Below are 19,127 nucleotides of genomic sequence, written 5' to 3' on the forward strand. Positions count from 1 at the left end.
CTCTTTTATATGCTTTATCTGCACAACTGCCTAACATGGTCTTTAGCTTTTGAATTTCATCTAGGAGTTGCTGTACAGAGACTGTTATAGAATATCTAGCTTTGATTATTCCCCATCTTTAACTGATCAAGTAGCAATCTTGGTGTATTCGCAGCCTTTGTTCATAGAGTTTGCTTATTCTTTAGTCTCTTGCCACATTTTGTCATTATGACCAAACAAACTACTAGTCAGTAACTATTTGGATGATGTTTTAGAGGAGGGGTATTGATCTTTAACCTGTTTACATTGATCTAGATTGGGAGTGACTGTGGAAAAGTTCTACTGCCCACAACATGATAGATTGTTCTAGATTTTACTTTCTAAAACTGCAGCCTTCTCACTTTCTTCCTGAATAAATGTAAAGTTGTTAAATACCTTGATTGCTTCCTAACCAGCGACATGATTGAACATGGCACATTGCCATGTTCTCCTGCTGCATCCATAAACCACTGAAAAATGTGTTGCTACTCAACCATCCAGTCAAAAAGACAACCCATTAAAATAAATCAAGAAAACAGACCATATGTGCATGTCTAATTTCACACATCTTGAAACCTTGACCCTGTGGTGTTTATGGTGTCCTCTGTGTAGTGGATTAGGCATGGATCTTATGAAAATCCCTGCAGCTATGGCCCTGCGAGTGAAATTGAGGACACCCAACAACTCCATCACTGATTTTTCTAGCTGACAGAAAGTTCTCAAGCACTGCCTTCAAGTGGTCCAGTTTAGCCTGTGGCAGTCTGAACATGGAGGATACCACATTCAACTGCAGCCCCAGAAGTCTAAGGATTTCACTAGGCCTTCCATTTTGTTCTTATGCCAGCAGGCCCCCCCCCAATTGCTGACACAGCTCCATGAATCTATCAAAGCCTTCCTGCATCTGCTGCACCCTATTCCTCAATCAAAAAATTGTCAAGACAGTGTACTGTCTTCTGCCTGGGAGCACAGCCCACAGGCATGACCATATTGAAATAAAAAGAACTACTTAACTACAAGGCAAGCAAAATCCAATCTTCCTTCATGTTTGGAAGCAAGTGAAAGGCAGACTCAATGTATATTTTCATGATTCAAGGATACTTAAATTGCCAGATCATTTGTATTGTATAATCTAAGGAATTGTACTGCACATTAACCTCACTCTTGTATATGCAGTCATTCAGAGATGGCCCTTGAAATAATGAGAGCTTGTAAATTAAATGAAACTCTCCATCTGTCCTTTTCAGCAAAACAAAAACAATGGAGATGTTCTAAATGAATTAGAAGGGGAAACTGGAAGGGGTTTGCAAATCTACCCTCATATTTTCCCTTGCTCAAAAGCACCTGCACCAGTCTTCTCCTGCCTTACAGTTACCTGAGGTTCTTACAAATAACCTCTTCAGTGGATGCATCTGATTTAATAGAAACCCCCGAGATAAAACATTATAATAAATTTTGGACAAGTTGATTTGGATAGTCTTTTAATAAGAAAGCTAAAGTGTTAGACTTGACAGGTCAAGGAGTATGAGTGCCAGGTCCCTATCAGTTCAGCGAAAAATCAGTTCATCGAACTATATTTTTAGTGCAATTATATCAAACATGCCATTCGTCGAACTGTTCATACTGAGATTGTGGTACAGTGAAGATTGGAAAATGTGCCCTTTCCCCACTGTAGTGTGTTCTCGGAGTTAGTATATGTAATTAGAAAGGGGTGTGGGGGGCTGTGGGGAATTCGATGAATGGCATTTCAATGCTGTTTGTTGAATTGACATTTCACTGAAGTGATATAGACCCATGAGTGCCTAAAAGGTGTTTGACGCCCAAGAAGCCTCAAAAGGAAGACCTTCCTCACACTACATGGTTTGTCAAAGCACCCCATGGCTTGACTTCTGGGATATTATTGTTCTCTGACCTTTGAATTCATCTTTAGAACAGCATTTAATGACTGAGTGCACACCACTGCAATGACCACAAATATGAGGAAACCTAAAGAATTGCCAAGCATATTTTATATCACTGAATGCACAGTAATGTTTGGCCTTGTGTACTATTTGATCCCACCCTTTCTCAGGGGACAAAAATTAGTAGTTTGATCATGACTCACAGGCACGTGTCTGCATATCACTCTTCCCATTTCAAGGGATGTATTCAGTGGCTTGAGCTTATAGAAGTTGTGGTCATACCAATGTCACGTCCAACATCTTTTCCGACAATGGGTTTCATGTAATGTTAACCAATATGCCAACAAAGGCAGAGCTTGGGATGGATCTTTTTCAGTGAATTCCATCATGCAATACACAAAACTAACTACCCATTTTTCCAGGTCTTTACCCTAAATGTATTTGATTGCTTTTTACCCACAACCACCAATGCTAACGCTAAGTTTTGGCCCTGGGGTCCTGTATGTTCAGGATGCATTGGATGCCATCATCAATTATTAAGTTAAAGATGTTCACATAGTCGCCCACCATATCTTCTCTTTTTTTGAAGAGGGGATGGGACCTGTGATCATCAGGCACTGCTGAAAACTGCCATGGTCTGGGGCATTAATTAAACAATTGTCTTCCCCAGACACCCTCGTGGGGCCTGTGGCAACTCTCCCTATATGCCAGTAATAAGCAAATGAGGGAGTGCTACACTGCTGGGGCCAGCAGTGTCCGAGCTTCCTTCCTCATGATCTGGTTGGGTCATTGAAACTGAAGATAATCCTTTATCAGTGACTAATTCAAAAAGCCTGGACCTGCCTTACTTAATGAGTGTCTATATAAAGCCTTCAAAATATTCAGCAACCGCCTGGTGCTGTGCTTCACTTTAACTTGAGTGGTTCAACTGAGGTTCATTACTTGAACAGGAGCATGAAGGTGTTCTACTTGGAAGTTATCTACTGGGTCTTTTCATAATTTACACCTTACCTTCTCTGCAGGTGGTTCTATTTCCTCACCTACAGAGTTTATTTATATATTTATTTTAGTTTACTGGGAGACTCCAACTGGGAATTACATACACCAGTAGCATTATCAAGATAGAGATCTAGTTAAAGTTGAGGACATGTATTACAAAATATTAGGTGTTATCTACCCAAGAAATGATCTTGTCTACTGTGGCAGTAATTGGAGAAAGTTGTAGGAAGACTGAATACAGAGGTATAGACAGATTCAACACAGCTGTTTGATATTTGTTGCAATGGCTGTAGGGGAGTGTGATAAGAGAAGGGGAGTGTGGTAGATATTGGGAGAGTCAAGGATATAATAGGACTTGGTGAGAGCATAGAAAGGAAAAGCATTTAGTGGGTAGTACTAGGAATACTAGGAGCACTGCAAGGGCCGGATTTGCTGAGTTCTGTTAGAGCGGGCATCTTCACCCTACTCTGATCTTTCAGCTGAAAATTCCTGGAACAGGGCCTTGGCCTGTCCTCTTAACTCTGTACTTACTACACATTTTCAAACACTGAAATCATCCTAAAAAAAAAGAAACACATTATCTAAACTCTAGAATAACTGCAATGTCAGGATCCGAAATAACTTACTTACTCGCAGTTGAGACCTTATCGCTAGCTTAATCCTTAAGTAATATATATTTAAACAACATTTTATTAAACTGTATATAAATATCCAGAACAGTATAGGTACCTGAATGTAGGCCTCAAAATACACCCCCTTATACCTAGAGGAGTTCCACAACCCGATATACCCCTAGCAATTCTCCTTCATCCATGTCTTAAATTAAATATAAATAAATATAAATGTAAGTACTCATAAAGATGTCAAGGCAAAGTCATGGGCCATCTTGGTAAACTAGTATGCCTCCCCATAAATAAAATTTGCCCAGTCACCCCCCCCCCCACCAGAAATAAGTTTACAACTGTTCAGTATCAAACAATGAACTTGCTAAACCAAAGGCAGGAAAGCCACCCCTTCAACAAACAGGGACACACACTGAGCTACTCTTAGTAGAATATGAAATATGCTCCTTAATTTCTGCTACTATTAATGGTATAATCATCAGAAATATGCTGAAGAAACACAAACTGTAAGAAAAGCCTAAGCAATTATAGGGCAAAATCTACCCAGTCTACTGTTTATATATATATATATATATATACACACACACACACACACATATATATATATATATACACACACACACACACACACACACACACACACACACACACATATATATATATATATATATACACACACACACACACACACACACATATATATATATATATATACACACACACACACACACACACACACACACACACACACACACACACACACACACACACACGTATGTGTGTGTATAAAGAGAGAGAGACAGACAGAGAGCTAAAACATACTGTATCTAAATATTGAAATGATGTTAATAAAGCCAATATCCCCTGCCTTCCAGCAACAGATAAAGCTCTGCATTAACAGTGTAGTAATTCACATGTATATCACTCATGAACACTATTTTTAACATTGCCCAGAAAGCTAAACGGTCATCTTATGCAGGGATAGTAGAGAAGATTGCATTTGCCTTTATCAAGATAAATCTAGCATACTCCTTTAGCTACTGTAAAACATATAGTAGTGTAGTGTAGGAACGTTTGGTATCCCACCCCTGGCCTGCAAAGTTACATAAAATGTTCTTCCACAAGCCACTTTAACATATTTAACTGTTTAAGCCCTATAAATGTTATGCATGCCTGGTATATGTGTCAGAACAAGTGCTAAAAAGATGCTGGATTCTAAAGCCTGAAACATGGAAAAAGTTGAAAATGAAGAAAGAATCTAATCATTTTTTGTACTGTTTATATTGCTGCTTCACTGTAAAGTAGTTAATTTGCTGTTGTTTGTCTAGGGTGTATTTTATAAATAATTGGTTTGTGTTTTTTAGTATTTTTTAAGGTGGAATTTTATGATACTATCCAAAACAAACCATATCTCCCAAGTTTTTTTTTTTTTTTGCTGTGCGTTATGCTTTTCTTCCTTTTCATCACAGAAAACACTGTAAGCTTAAGAGTTTTCTGAGAACATTGCCCTAAAAGTGTCGTTAATTAAACCAATCAGAGGAATTCATGGCTTGCACTACCAAGGTCCTTCCAGCCCAACATGCCCAAATGCAATTCAGGAGCGTGTTAGCTGCAATGAGGTCAGTCATCATTTTCAGCTAAATTGCATGCTTGCTGAATTGCAGGTATTACTGCAATGTAGCACCCTACTGTCCATGTAGGCAGTAGAATCCTCCTCCAGTCACTCTCTCACACACATATGTACTGAAGCACAAGCACATACACACAGTATGGTCCCTGTATCTGTCCCTACCTTCCTATTGTCCCCTCACAGCAAAAAGTCTTTAGTGCCATTACAGCATGTCTGACATAGGCCAGGTGTTCAGTAGTATTCTCCACCTTCCAGTCTCTGTTATGATGTCAGTGCTATTACTGTGCATTAAAGATTTAGCCATGGTGATCTAGTTGACCCTCCACCCCCCCCCCAGTTCTGCTGGTGCCATTATGGCATTTAACAGTGTAAGCTCTGGTGTCCAATGTTTCCCCCAATCCCTGTCATGCTGTATATGCCTTAGGGCCCTTAAGGGATATTTCCTGTAGGTCTAGAGTATCCTCCCACCCTCCAGCCCCATGGTAACCTAGGTACCATTATAGTACTTTAAGAACTCATCCCTTATGTTCAGTGGTTCCCCTCACTCCCCCAATCCCCATAATATAGTTGCTCTCATCAAATCAGTGGATTCCCTGATGGTCTACTGGTTCCTCCAACACAAATCTGTGTACTGTGGTTGGCACCACTACTGCACTTAAGAGTTGTGTCTGGTGTTCTCCACATCACTGTCATGCTGTTTTATGTCTGCGGGCACTGTTCTCTGTTGTCTAGTGTATCACCCCATCCCCATAGTAATGCTGGTGTTGGTATGGTAGAAGGTACCCCCCCCCCCGACTTCAGTAGCCAAAATAATGGTAGTGTTGGTACTGCACTTTTCAATATTAATCTCTGTAATGTCCTGTGTTTCCCCTCACTCATAATCCCCATCTTGATGATGGTAAGACTATGGCATTTTTATAGTAAGCCCTGTTGTCTAGTGGTTTCGCCCCATCATGTTTGTGTTCGCTGCCATGATGAGGTGGGGATAGCCATGCTGATCTACAAAGCTCAGTGGGTTCTTGACTCACTTGGCCATGTAGATGGCTTCCTGGAGGTGGTTCTAAAGAAAGAACACTTGTCTAATTAGCATATGCCTCAACCCCTGGAATGCCTCATTAGCATTTTGCATGGCCGTTTGGCCAGCCCTTCACAACACTGCACATCTCCAACTTGGAGGACCATGCAGCAACATGTATGGGTGCTTCATGAATACAAAAAATATGGTTTATGAATCTGTCCCAAATATGTAAAGTAATTATTTTAAGCATGGACCACAATCTCTTATGCAGTTCAGTGTCTACATTCAAAGCTTTGTAGATAACAAGGCAGAACAGTGGATGAAACAGGGGCTAATTTTCCTTCCACTTCCAGAATTATAAGACTACCTCTTTTGTTTGTGAGTCACTTGTAAAAATATGACAACTCCAAGCTATGAAAAAAGATTATACTCTTTGTTTTTTCCTGTGGAGATTCACAATATTGCATATTTGAATGTGTTTTCATTTTTTGTCAACTAGACCCAGCTAGTTTGGAAGAGGGGTGATTCCTAAACATTAAACCATTCACCATATTACTGGTAGAACAATGGGAAGCATATGTCTGTTATTATATTATTTTATTCATGTATTTGTTTTGTCATTTTGTGTGTCTTGTGCTGTTTCTATACATTTCAAATTTCAAAAAGAGAATTCAATTTAGAAAGAATGAGACTTATAGGATAATTTAAATAAATGATATTCACCAAATTGTGTCTTTATGAGCCTAATATATTTAATGTAAGCAACTTGATTCAGGTAAGGATAGTTATGATTTTAACTTTGGAAACCAATGGAAAGTACAGTTTTCCTTTGTCTTGCGTGTGTGTGTGTTTTTGCATATGTGTGTGCATGTATACATGTGTGTGAGCTACTGTAACAGTAAAGTAACACTTGCAGTCAGGTGAATTAATTTTCTCTCACCCAAAGATGCAGCGACCTCAGTATTTGTTACATTAGGTACAGGCATGGACTGCTTCAGAGGTATAACAGAGTCTCCCTTCCCCACAAAAAAAAATGTTTTTCTTGATATAGTTAAAATTCATTCATTAAGACTTTTAGTCATTAAAATTCATTAAGACTTCATTCAGAAAGCCGGTTTGTTTCATCAGAGGGAATGTCAGTGAATCTCACTTGGGCAAAATACTGACAACTACATTATCCTGGTCATATAATAAATATCAAACCTTAAACCAGTCTCTGCATAACATATATTGTTAGAAGAAGTAAATATCTGACATGAATCGCATAAGGAGAATGACATTTTACTGTAATTCACTTCCTTACAGGAAAGTTTAGAGAGAAGGCCTCAATTCTTCATAAGATTGCAAAGAAGAAATGCCAGACAGAAAACAATGAAAGGCCCAATGGTGCTGCTCACCATGCTGGTAAGTTCACACCTCTTGTACTACATAAGGAATCTGGAGTGATTCATTTTTGTGTTATTACCTACAGTATATCTTCAAATTTGTTAAGTGCAGAATGTTAAAATGATGTTGAAAATGCAGAGTCTAAGTTCAGTATAATTCGTACTTGTATGACTGATGTATTCTTTTAACACCTGACAAGCAGTGCACTGGCCTGAGATGCTATCACTATAAATCTGTTAAGTCATCTCTGTAATATGACCAAGAAGGGTGCTTCAGCAGATGTTTCCATAATTCCAGATAAATCTTCTTTGTGCCACCTGCTTATGGATATACATAATGTCAAAGTCATCTTAAACATCTAACAAGGCAGCTCAGAATATTATTTGGATAGACATGTTAATTTGTGTTTAGTAGTTCTCATAATGCTGCAGTGAATCTCGTCTGTAAAGTAGCTGAACTAATATTTTGACCTAAAGCTTACTTCACATAATGAAAACACATGGTCTGATTAACACTAATTGCTAATGAAAAGCAGTTTTGCTGTCCGTTTTATGTGCTACAGGAAGTCATCATTGAGAAGTGGATTGTACACTGCGAGGACAAAGCACATGTAATGTAATGAACAGATGTCTTTGATTAACTATAGATGTGACAGCATTTTTTTACTGCAATAAAGTCACAAGGTGGATCATAAGGTGCACAAAGGTGGAGCGTCCATTGATCCAGGAAATTATAGACACATCAGCCAAACTAGCCTGATCTGCAAGGCCATGGAGCAGATTATCATGGACCTCATTTAACAAGGACATTGGCAACCTCCACTCGATCTCACACAGTTTGGTTTTGTCAAGGGGAGATAATGTCTGCTAAATTTTATCGACTTGTTTGAGACAGTCACCAAAGCCATGGACGAGGGGAAGACGGTGCACACTGCTTACCTTGACCTGGCCAAAGCCTATGATACTATTCCCCACTCGGGTATAATAGATAAACTCTCTCAATAGACAAAAATCCTTATGTTACCAGATGGGTAGCAAATGGCTCACTGATAGAACCCATCTAGTCAAAATAAGGGAGGCCACCTCAAGCAGCATACCCATAAGAAGCTGCCTACCCCAGGGATTGGTCTTGGGGTCTCTGTTGTTTGGGATATACTTTTCTGAGGTGCAGGCCAAAACCAGTGGACTATGGCTAACCAAGTTTGCAGATGACTGCAAGATGGGCACTGTCATCAATTCCCCTAGTGATGTTGACTGGTGCCAGAAACATGGCCACAAAATGGATGCCAAAAAATGCATCATTATTGTCTTTGAGGAGAGTGAAGTCCCCATGGATTATCACATTAATAACAAGGTCCTAAGCACACAATCAGTCATGAGGGACTTGGGTATCTAGGTTGATAGCAAACTGACTTTTGACCACCATATTGCCTACATTGTATGGAAAGCTTTCTACATGGCCCACCTTATTAGTGGGGTGGGGGGAATAAGCCATAACAGAAAACACTCCTGGCAGCAATGTGATGCTGCACTGGGGTCCTTGATCTGTTCAGCATCCCTGGATGTAAGGGTGAGTAAGACCTGGAGGATGCTAAAGCAAGTCACCTGTAAGAGCCAAACTAACTAACTAACTAACTAACTAACTAACTAACTAACTAACTAACTAACTAACTAAAAAAGTTGGAAAATAAAACAGAACATAAAGGCAGAGATACTGATAATTTCTGCTTTACAGAGAATGTTGGGGTAAATGCTTGCAGGTAATATAAACTTTGAGCTTATTCTAAAAACTAGGGGATCTCCAGCACAGATGTTCCAGAAAGATGTGCATTATAGGCAAGACTTTTAGAGACATTCTTATCTCCACTGCCTTACAGTTTTCCTCCTCTGTCAGAAGTTCAATGCAACCACAGTACAATAAATATTCTACAAAGCATGAGTAGATAAGCAAATATTCTTCTTCTCTACCATAATGCATGCTATATTTGTGGTCACATACACTGCATTATGATAAGGTATATGTCAAGATCAACAAAGTGAGGCTTCACAAAACTTGTTGTTTACACATTCTCCATTGCATCTTCTTCTGTACTAGGGCATGAATAGAAAGGATACACTTGCACATTGCGACTTCTTACTTTTCCTCAGTGAGTCACAGTTACTTAGTGGGATTCCCACTCCCACAACTGATGGCAGACAAGAAAAGCTATTAATATGCTGTGCTTTCCTTTATTAGTCCTCATTCAGTTTCTTCCAGTTGTTGAGCCCGTGTTTATCCCTGGGTCACTGACATCTCGCAGCATTCCTGTTAACCCAACTCCATATCCCATGTTGTTATTCACAGATAAGATTTATATATTTGTAGATACAGATGTACATGGATATTTTTATCATCATACTTTGAAAGTCCGTATTCCAGCATTCAGCACTTTTGCTATTCTTTGATCATCTTATCTCTGTTATGGAGCTAGCGTCATACAAAATCATTTGGTGTGATTCATATAAAGCCACTTTATATTTTCTTTTTAGAATCATTATTTCCTTGTTATTCCAGGCCCTAGTCATTAAAATTGCTGACCATGTAATTATATGTTTTATGTTACTGAAATGCAAATGTATTATATATTTTATGTTTATGACACAAAGAGTTTAAAATCATCCTTCAGTGTCTCCACGAATTCTATGAATTCTTCATTTCAAAATCATAATGGTTGATGACTAAAGCAGTCTTTTTTCCTGTCTGCTGCAATAGTAAAGTTCTGGCTAAATTGATTAACATGTCTGTCCTTTTGCATCTCTAATATTCTCCTCTGTGTATAACATCTAATCCCAAACTCTTCTTTACTTGGGAGTCAGGACAGTTCACAGCTCTTTCAGTAATAAAGTGCTTTCTGCACAAAACAGGATCATTTCATGTATTTTCAACTATCGGGTTCTTTTTCTTGTAAGCGTTTACTCTCCTTCTGCTTTGTATGACTATGCTGGCATTATTGACACACTCTCTAGTTTGAATGTAAACCCCCCATGCCACCCAATAAGTTGCAAATTGGTTCTCTCATCAAATGCATACAGTAAAGGTTGGTGACATCTTTTCATCTAAAAGGCATACATACCTCTCAACTGTCTCTAATTTTTAGGGATGTTCCTAATTTTAATTTAAAACTTTGCTCTGTCAACATTGCTTTTCAGTTCTAAATTAATAGTACTAGCTCCTAAAACGTGTCCTTGATATGGTGCCTTTTCAGTAATTATTTTTTGCTTTATCACTAAGTCTGCAGCAAATGTTGAGAACTATGCCAAGGAAATGGGCTTGGCAGAATTAGCAGCTTATTCTAGTCTGGCACTGTGAGGAGACATGAGAGGTATATAATAAGTAGGAGGCTTTGACCTCCTGTGGAATACCACTACTCATAATTTTGTCACTTACCCGGTGATGTGCGGGGGGGGGGGGGGGCAGCCCCACTACTATTGTCACTTCTGGCTTCATGTACCTAGGCATCGGAGTGTGACCTACTCTAGAGACATTTTCAGGCAGGGAGTATCAATGTGGCTTTGCCCTTGGTCCCTTCCTGGCATCTGTGTGAAAACAGATGTCAAATTATGTCACAGTGCTACAGCTAATTAAAATTGTTGGTGACAGGCTTTGTCAAACTTATCTCACAACACTAAGAGCAAACATCTAGGTGTGTTGTTGTACAAGATTTTAAATTTTGAACAACAAAGTCTGACAAGAGTTATGTAGACTGGAATATGGACTTTCAAGGTATGATGACAAAAATATCCACTCATACCGCACTGAAATTAAAGGTGTGTACAAGGATATTATGACCTCATGTCATCTCAGCAACTTAAACATTTCCCTTTACTCTCTCACATAAATATCAAGTGTCTGTTTTTGTACCTAAATCTGGAACCCCAGTTCCTGAATCAGTTAGGTCATTGAATATCAATAAATTTAAATCATAGGCTGCAGCTGTAAACTGTGTACCCACATATGAACTGGTTCATCAATTCCCATAGTTATGAGGACATGATAACATGATGTATTTAGGGGTATGGATTAAAAAGGATTAGGTTATGGCAGCTAAAGATATGTGGGAAGAGATGAAACAAAAGATAATACAAAAACTGAGAAACTGGAAGTTCTTACTATGGGTATAGATAGTAAGACACAAGCAGTAAAAATGTTTTTAGTCCTTTTAGTTTTATACACATCAGGCATATTCTTATCAACCAGAAGAGAAGTTGTAGATAGTAATTAATAAAGAGTTGAGGGATTTTATCTTGTAGAGGAAGAGGGCAAGAGTCATGAGGGATAAGTTGATCCTCCCAATTAAGCAAGGAGGTTTATGATTACCTGATTTGAAGGAATATTTTAGAGCTACGCAATTATGTTTCTTGTACATAACACAAGCAGAAAGCTACAACTCAAAGTGGAATGGGATGATGATGATGATGATGATGAAGTAGGGGTTTAATTCAATAAATAAGGAAATAATGGGCTTTAAACACAGATCATTAAGGAAAATAACAACAGTCATGCAGAATATTATTATAGAGCATTTTATTATTATTATTATTATTATTATTTGGTCAGAATGGAGAGATGAGGGGTCCAGATGGAGAGATTAGGGGTCCGAATGGAGAGATAAGTCAGCAAGCAAAGGAGAATAATATTGCTGAAAATTACTTCATCATCAAGTCCTGGTGGGTACCTTCATGAGGTAGACCCTGTTTTTCACAAAATCTCACCAAGATGACACTGATATATTGACTGTATTTTATATAGCATCTATCATGGACAGACATAGGTCAAAAATTAAAAAAAGATAGCTGGATCCACAAGACCCAGGATAAAAAAGTGCCCAATCCTGGTAGGTGCACTGGTGCCAAGACTGGGAAAAATGGCAGCATAGAATCCTCAAGAAACAGAAACATTCCTACAATGGGGCCAAGCCCAGGGGGAGGATGGCCTCCTTGTTGTAGAAGGTAGTAGTAGTCCACAAAAATTACAAAAACTGATAGGACAAAGAAGAGCCATAAAGATGGTAGAGTGGACTATTAAGGATAAAACATAAATTATGTACTGCTACTATTATGCAAAAAGCCCAGAATTTCCTGACACGATATACAAAAAGATTAAGAGAGAAATTAGATGAAAGAAAAATACTTCCATAAGAACATACTGTCAGAAGCTTCAAATAAAAATTTGTGTTAATTAATACAACTGGTTTGTGATAAACATTATATAGACCAAGAAACTTTGATCTGTTTGGAAAAAGAATCATCTGAGGATGTGCAAAAATGTAAACAACAAAGCGTAGAGATTTTTGAAAATTATAAAAAAGAAATATGGACATGGGAAAGAAAGAGAGATATGATATGGTGCAAAATTTATGCAAAGTCAAAAGTTAACTTAATCAATAGAAAAAAGGCATCCCCAAATATTTTCGAAAAGAAATACAGGCAAAGGTATCCAAATATGGAAAATTTCACAATAAAAAATAATATCACAAAGAGGGAATGTAGAAAAGAAGATCAGTAAAGTAGAAGTTAAAAAATAGAAGTTGAAGTTTTGGAATGCCTGCAAAGTGAAGGATTTGGTGTAGAAGGTCTAACACTGTTGACATCATAGCATGATAGAACGAGTCCCCAAAGTATGGAGAAATAGGAAGATCATAAGATATCTGAAGAAGAAATATGGACATAGGAAAGAAAAAGTGATTTAATATGGTGTAATATTTATGCAAAGGGGAAAGCAAAACTAATCAATACAAAAAGAGCATCACCAAAGATATTTGAAGAGAAATACAGGACCCCAGACATGGAAAACTTTACAATACAAAAAATAAAAAGACAAAAAGGAAAAGTAGAAAAGAAGATTAGTAATGGAGAAGTTAAAGAAACAGAAACTGTGGTTATGGTGTACCTGAAAATGAAGGATTCAGTCTAGCAACTTTAACTCAGAAAGCACCACAGCAGGATAGAGTAATAGTCATCCAGGTTAAGGAGAGATCAGTGGAACAGGAAGCAGCTGGTCAGTTGTCACATGAAGATACTTTGGAGCCTTCCAGAGGAAACCAGTATAAATGTTCACTTGAAGCTGGACAGCAAGGGAAGGAACAGAAAACTGTGGCAATTCTGATGTGGTCAATGTTGACAGGCCAGTCAATTTCCATATGACAGAGCAATGGATGACACAGGATGAAATGGAAGAGGATTTGCCACAAGAAGTTGCTATAGAATTCCTGCAGAAAATGGAGAACAAAAAATGTGTCCTCAGTTTAGAAGAAAATGAGCTAAGAGACGAGTTGCTTGATTTAATAGAGATAGATAGATTAAAATTAATGAAAGAAATAAACTGTAGACAGTCAATAAAGTCCAAAAAGATAGGAGTTTGATAAAATAAATGAACACAGTAATTAGAACTGCCCATAGAGATCCATGCGATATAACAGAAGTAAACAGGATATATTACTGTGCAGCTAAATTAATAACAGATAAAATTCTATCACAAGAACACAGGGTAGAAAGGGAAAGGAAGGGGAGAAATTGAATACCATCCTGGAAGCATCGAACAGAGAAAATTATAAAGCAATTAAGATAAGAAGTGTCACTGTTAGAAGAGTATAGAAGAGGGAACAGATCAACAAAAATACAAATATATAAAGATAGAAGTGATAAAAGCAATGTGCAGTATTATAACAGATCAGGATTTATCATGCACTATCACTAATAATAAACTGAAAATATCAGCACAGGCAAAAAAATTAGAAGATACAAAGACAAATATAAAGGAAAAGTACAAAATAAGCAATTTATTGATGACCCAAAAAAGTTTTATAGAGAATTGGGAAATAAGGTAAAAGGAACTGAAAGACAACAAAAAAAAGAAAAAAAATGGAAACATTTTGGAGAAGTATTTATGAAGATCCTGTGGAACATAACAATGATGCTAAATGGATAGAAGAAGTAAAATAAAGAATAAGAAGTTTAAAGGTACAGGATATGAAATGAGATGAAGTAACAGCCAGAGAGATTGAAACAAAGTTAAGAAAAGCCTCTAATTGGAAAACCTCAGGCCCAGATGTAGTACCTAACTTCTGGTTAAAAGTATTAACTTCTTTGTACAAAGATTTAGCCATGAGTAGGAACTATTTATATGTGCACCCCGAACAGACACCAACCTGGCTAACAATAGGAAAACCAATGCTCTTACTTAAGAGTGAACCTGCAAGCTACCCTAAAAATTATAGACCAATAACTTGCCTTCTGATGGCATATAAACTACATATTGGAATTGATGCCAATAGAGTTTATAGTCATTTAGAAGAAAACTCAGTTATGGCATTAGAACAAAAGAGCAACAAAAGAAAGTCATATGGAACAAAGGATCATTTGTTGTTGAAGTCGTAGTGGAGAACAGTAAAAATGGGGAAGAATCTAAGTATGGCAAGGACTGACCAGAAAAAAAAGGATTTTACAGTATTCCACATTCAAGGATAAAAGAGTGCTTAAAAATGTATAAGATACACCCTACATTGATAAATTATATTACAGCGACCATGAAACAGTGGCAAACCACTTTGCAGTTAAGCCATGATAGTGGACAATTTATTATTCCAGGGATAAAAATCCAAAGGGGGCATTCAAAGGTGACTCTGTAAAGTCTTGAGTGCATTAGCTGTTCTCCCCATTATATCCATAGGTTTTTGAGTGCATTAGCTGTTCTCCCCTTTATATCCATAGGTTTTTGAGTGCATTAGCTGTTCTCCCCATTATATCCATAGGTTTTATAGGTTCAGCATTAACTATGTATTAATCATACAACTTTCTGATTGCTAGGTTACTATGGGAAAACCATTTTCTAGGAAATGTTTTATAACATGACAGTAGTGTGTGCATGGATCAGCACTGTCTACTCATATATGGACTATATTAAGTCTACCATTAAAGTTGCAAGGTGCTTCTGGTAGACAATTCTTTGAATGTGATGTTATCCTTTAAAACCGTATTGCAGCAGATCATGTCTTTGATCCAAACACATGTCTGTGTTTCTATCAGTGTATTAACACTGAGTTATTTGTGGGGGGGGGGGGGTTGTATTATCTTCAGTTGCCTGAGAGTCTGGCTTCATCCTGCAGCACTGTTTCAGAATAGACCCACAATGTCTCCAGGCCTGGGAACTATATGGCATCCTACCTTATAACTTGTGGGTTGTATTCTAGGTGAAGGCTATTGGGACATTTTTAGTTAAGTTTAACCCTGACCTTGGTGGCTGATATGAATATCTGCATTACTGTAGGGATCTAAAACACCCTGTCTATGATATGTGTGTTTCCACCTACATGTTAATGAAAAAACTCCCATCGCTGATTTGCCCCAAGCCAATATATTCCTTGTCATTGGCTACCTTCAGTGCCTTGTACAGTTCCACTTGGAGAGCAGATGATCAGAGCCACATCTTCCTTCTTTGAGGCTGAGTGAGTCACTGGATGCTTACGTCTATCCCCTGGCTGTTCTGGTTTCCAAGCCCCAAGCTACTATCCAGACTCAGGTCATATGGAGCATATGGAGGGCTTTATCACTCTGTGTCATAAAGCCAGGCATCATTGTTTAATTCATAGTGATGATGAAACAATAATGATGACAATGAATATGATGACAACACTAACTGTAATGCTGTTGTCATTCTCTTTACCACTGAAGCAGAGATTAATCGGAAGGAAGTATCCATTTGGAGGAAATAGCACCTTTTTTTTTTTTTTAATAAAACTGAAGAATACAGGTTAGTGAAGTAGCTTACCTGAATTGATGTAAGCCATTAAGCAGTAGATATTATTATGGTTTACTCCAAGAAAAAGGGTATCATTTAGAACTTAAACTGAAAACAGTTCATAAGGAGACATGGTCCTATGCACATTATACATTGTTTAACAACATCCAATGTTTTTTGGGACTGGATAAGCATGCAGCTTGAAATGGTTTGAAGTTTATTGTACACAAACTGTGCATTCTTGTGTGAAACTGAGGAATATACAGTGAAAACATTTTGTAATAGCTGCCTAGAACAGTGTACCATTTCAGTGAACATTGACTGTTATAGGCAGTGAAACACGAGTGTGTTTTTGTCACAACAGCCTCTTCCTAATAACATAAGACTGTGACTCATCTATTCTGATAAGATACATTTGGGAATGAACCTGTCAGTTATTCTTTGGCACAATACTAAATAAAAAGAAACCAAAACAAAAATTAATATCTTTGTATTAAAAAAATAGTATCCACGTATGGAGAAAAAATAGTACCTTGGAAATCAAACTATTAAGTATTAGAATTCTAAATGTATGTGATAATTGCAATACATAATCATTTAGCAGCATTTTTTTAGACTGCATTAATTTTAAACCACATTTATGAGACAGCCCTGCAATTGATATAAATATTCAGTATTAAGCAAATGTTTTTTTACTGTCAATATAAAGAATTAGCACCCTGTTTCATAAATGCAACAGCACTCTTCAAAGCTTGCTGTTGCAAGCATATTGACATTGTTTGCTATATTTTAAAAGCTGAAAAGTGCTTATCTGACTTTTGTTTACTCCCAGTTATCAGAGATATTGGAAGAATAAGTAGGAAGAAACTGCATACTTTTATGTATTATTATTTTTCTTATGCGATGAGCTCATGGAACAAAGCTGTGCTAGGTTTCTGTGGTAAGTACATTGTGTGTGCATTTCAGAGCTAATGGGCACTGTCACAGAAATTAATCTATACTAAGTAGTCTAATATTAAAAGGGAACAAAATGTTCATGATGCACAGTTACAGAAGAAATTAGTGCTGTTAGGCTAGACAGTTTATGTAAGGAAGAGAGCTCTTCTAAAACATTAAGATACCTTGTAGAACTGGAAGCTTCGTTTAGGCAAGGGGAAAAGAGTGCACAGCCAACATCTGTACTCAGCATAACTCTCAACCTAGAGCAAGAAATCTAGACAAAGCCAAAAAATAATGGGTGAGCAATTTTTAAATGTGTGCTTTTACCGACTTAGAAAGTTGGCAGAATTACAGGTTTTGCATTAGTCTGAATTTTCTGGAGGCTATGAACTCTGAAACTCAAATGTCGGTCATTATATTGATTTCAGTATTCAATGACTTGCTAAAAAACACAGTTTTGTGAAAAACACACCAAAAATATGAGGCAAAAATCTGGACACTGTAAAAATATGTACAGCTGAGAGATATGCCCTGAGCTACAGTGCTGAGAAGTCATGGTACAGAATTCCTGACTGCTGATATACAAATGGTAGGTTAGTTGTCATTTCTTTTGTGCTTTTTGCCTTTTTTCAGGTTGCTTATAACATATACAAGAGACTTTTTTGGGACTGTTGTAGGGAAAGTGAAGGATTATTATGGCTCAGATTCCCAGTTGGATGCTGGGAAGCATCCTCCCTCTGGGCTGCTAAATGGAATATGGCTGTGATTAATTCAAAGACCAGCATTGCTAATAATACACATTAAGTATTTTGTACTGATTTCTAGCAGGATTATATTTCATTTCTCTTTCAGAAGTTGCAAATGACAATAAAGCAACTGTTTCTTCACATGAAAAGTAAAGTTACAGAAATAAACAAACAAAAAGAACGCCTTGGACCACGGTCTTCTCCTCTATAGTATCAAACCCCAAAATCACAGAGCGCCAGTGAAATAACCACGTTCCAAGAACATTTTACCCCCCCTTCAGAGAACCTGACTCCCACTAGAAGCATAGAAAATAATGCAATAAATAGGGACAATACTAAATATACTTATAATGAATTCAGCATTTACAATTTTGGGAATATAAATTTGACTATACCACACTTCACTTTATTGAGTAAGGGGCTGAAATTTATTCCCATGGTAAAAGGTGACTTCACAAGAACCATTCTAGATATAAAGCTATTTACAAGAAAAATTAACTTAGAAGTAATGGCTTTAAGGGCAGGAATGGAAAAACAAGGAATGAAAGGAGATGGATTAACTAGAAAATCGACATACAACCCCCCCCTATTACCTCAAATAAAAAATTTTGAGAATGTTTTAGTAGAAGGGGTGAGGAGTAAAAGTAACAAAGTATGGTGTAATAAAAATTTAACTGTAGAAGAAAAGGTAGTTTTAAAAGAATTAAGTGGTGATGATACAGTCAGGGTCATGAAACCTGACAAGGGAGGGGGAATTGTCATTATGGATAAATTGTTATATGATGGAAAGATGAATGCAATTTTGAGGAATGAGAACATCTATACTATAGTATCCTTGAATGAGGTAAATGTAGCATACAAATGGATAGACAACTTGTTAGAGGATTTACTCACTGAAGAAGTAATAGACATGAAAACTTTCAAGTATTTAGAAGTGAATAAACCCAGAATAGCTACAATATTCGGGATACCTAAAATCCATAAAAACAAGGATGACCCCCCCCTAAGGCCAATAGTTTCGGCAGGTGGTTCTAAAACTGAAGCAATGGCTAAATTTGTTGACTACAAGTGTAAACACATTTGGGTCAACAATCA

At 37.4% G+C, this 19,127-nt stretch overlaps 1 protein-coding gene across 1 annotated transcript in view; it reads left to right on the top strand.

Moving 5' to 3' along the window:
- Positions 1–19,127, top strand: part of SLC24A2 (solute carrier family 24 member 2) — a 2,356,155-nt gene that overhangs the window by 1,532,489 nt on the left and 804,539 nt on the right. Inside the window, exon 6 of the mRNA XM_044061027.1 lies at positions 7,492–7,590. Coding sequence (XP_043916962.1) covers positions 7,492–7,590 — 99 coding nt within the window. The remainder of the gene's footprint in view (positions 1–7,491; positions 7,591–19,127) is intronic.

This window comes from Protopterus annectens, chromosome 2.part0, assembly GCF_019279795.1.
Source record: "Protopterus annectens isolate FY-2018-M chromosome 2.part0, PAN1.0, whole genome shotgun sequence".
Classification (NCBI taxonomy): domain Eukaryota; kingdom Metazoa; phylum Chordata; order Ceratodontiformes; family Protopteridae; genus Protopterus; species Protopterus annectens.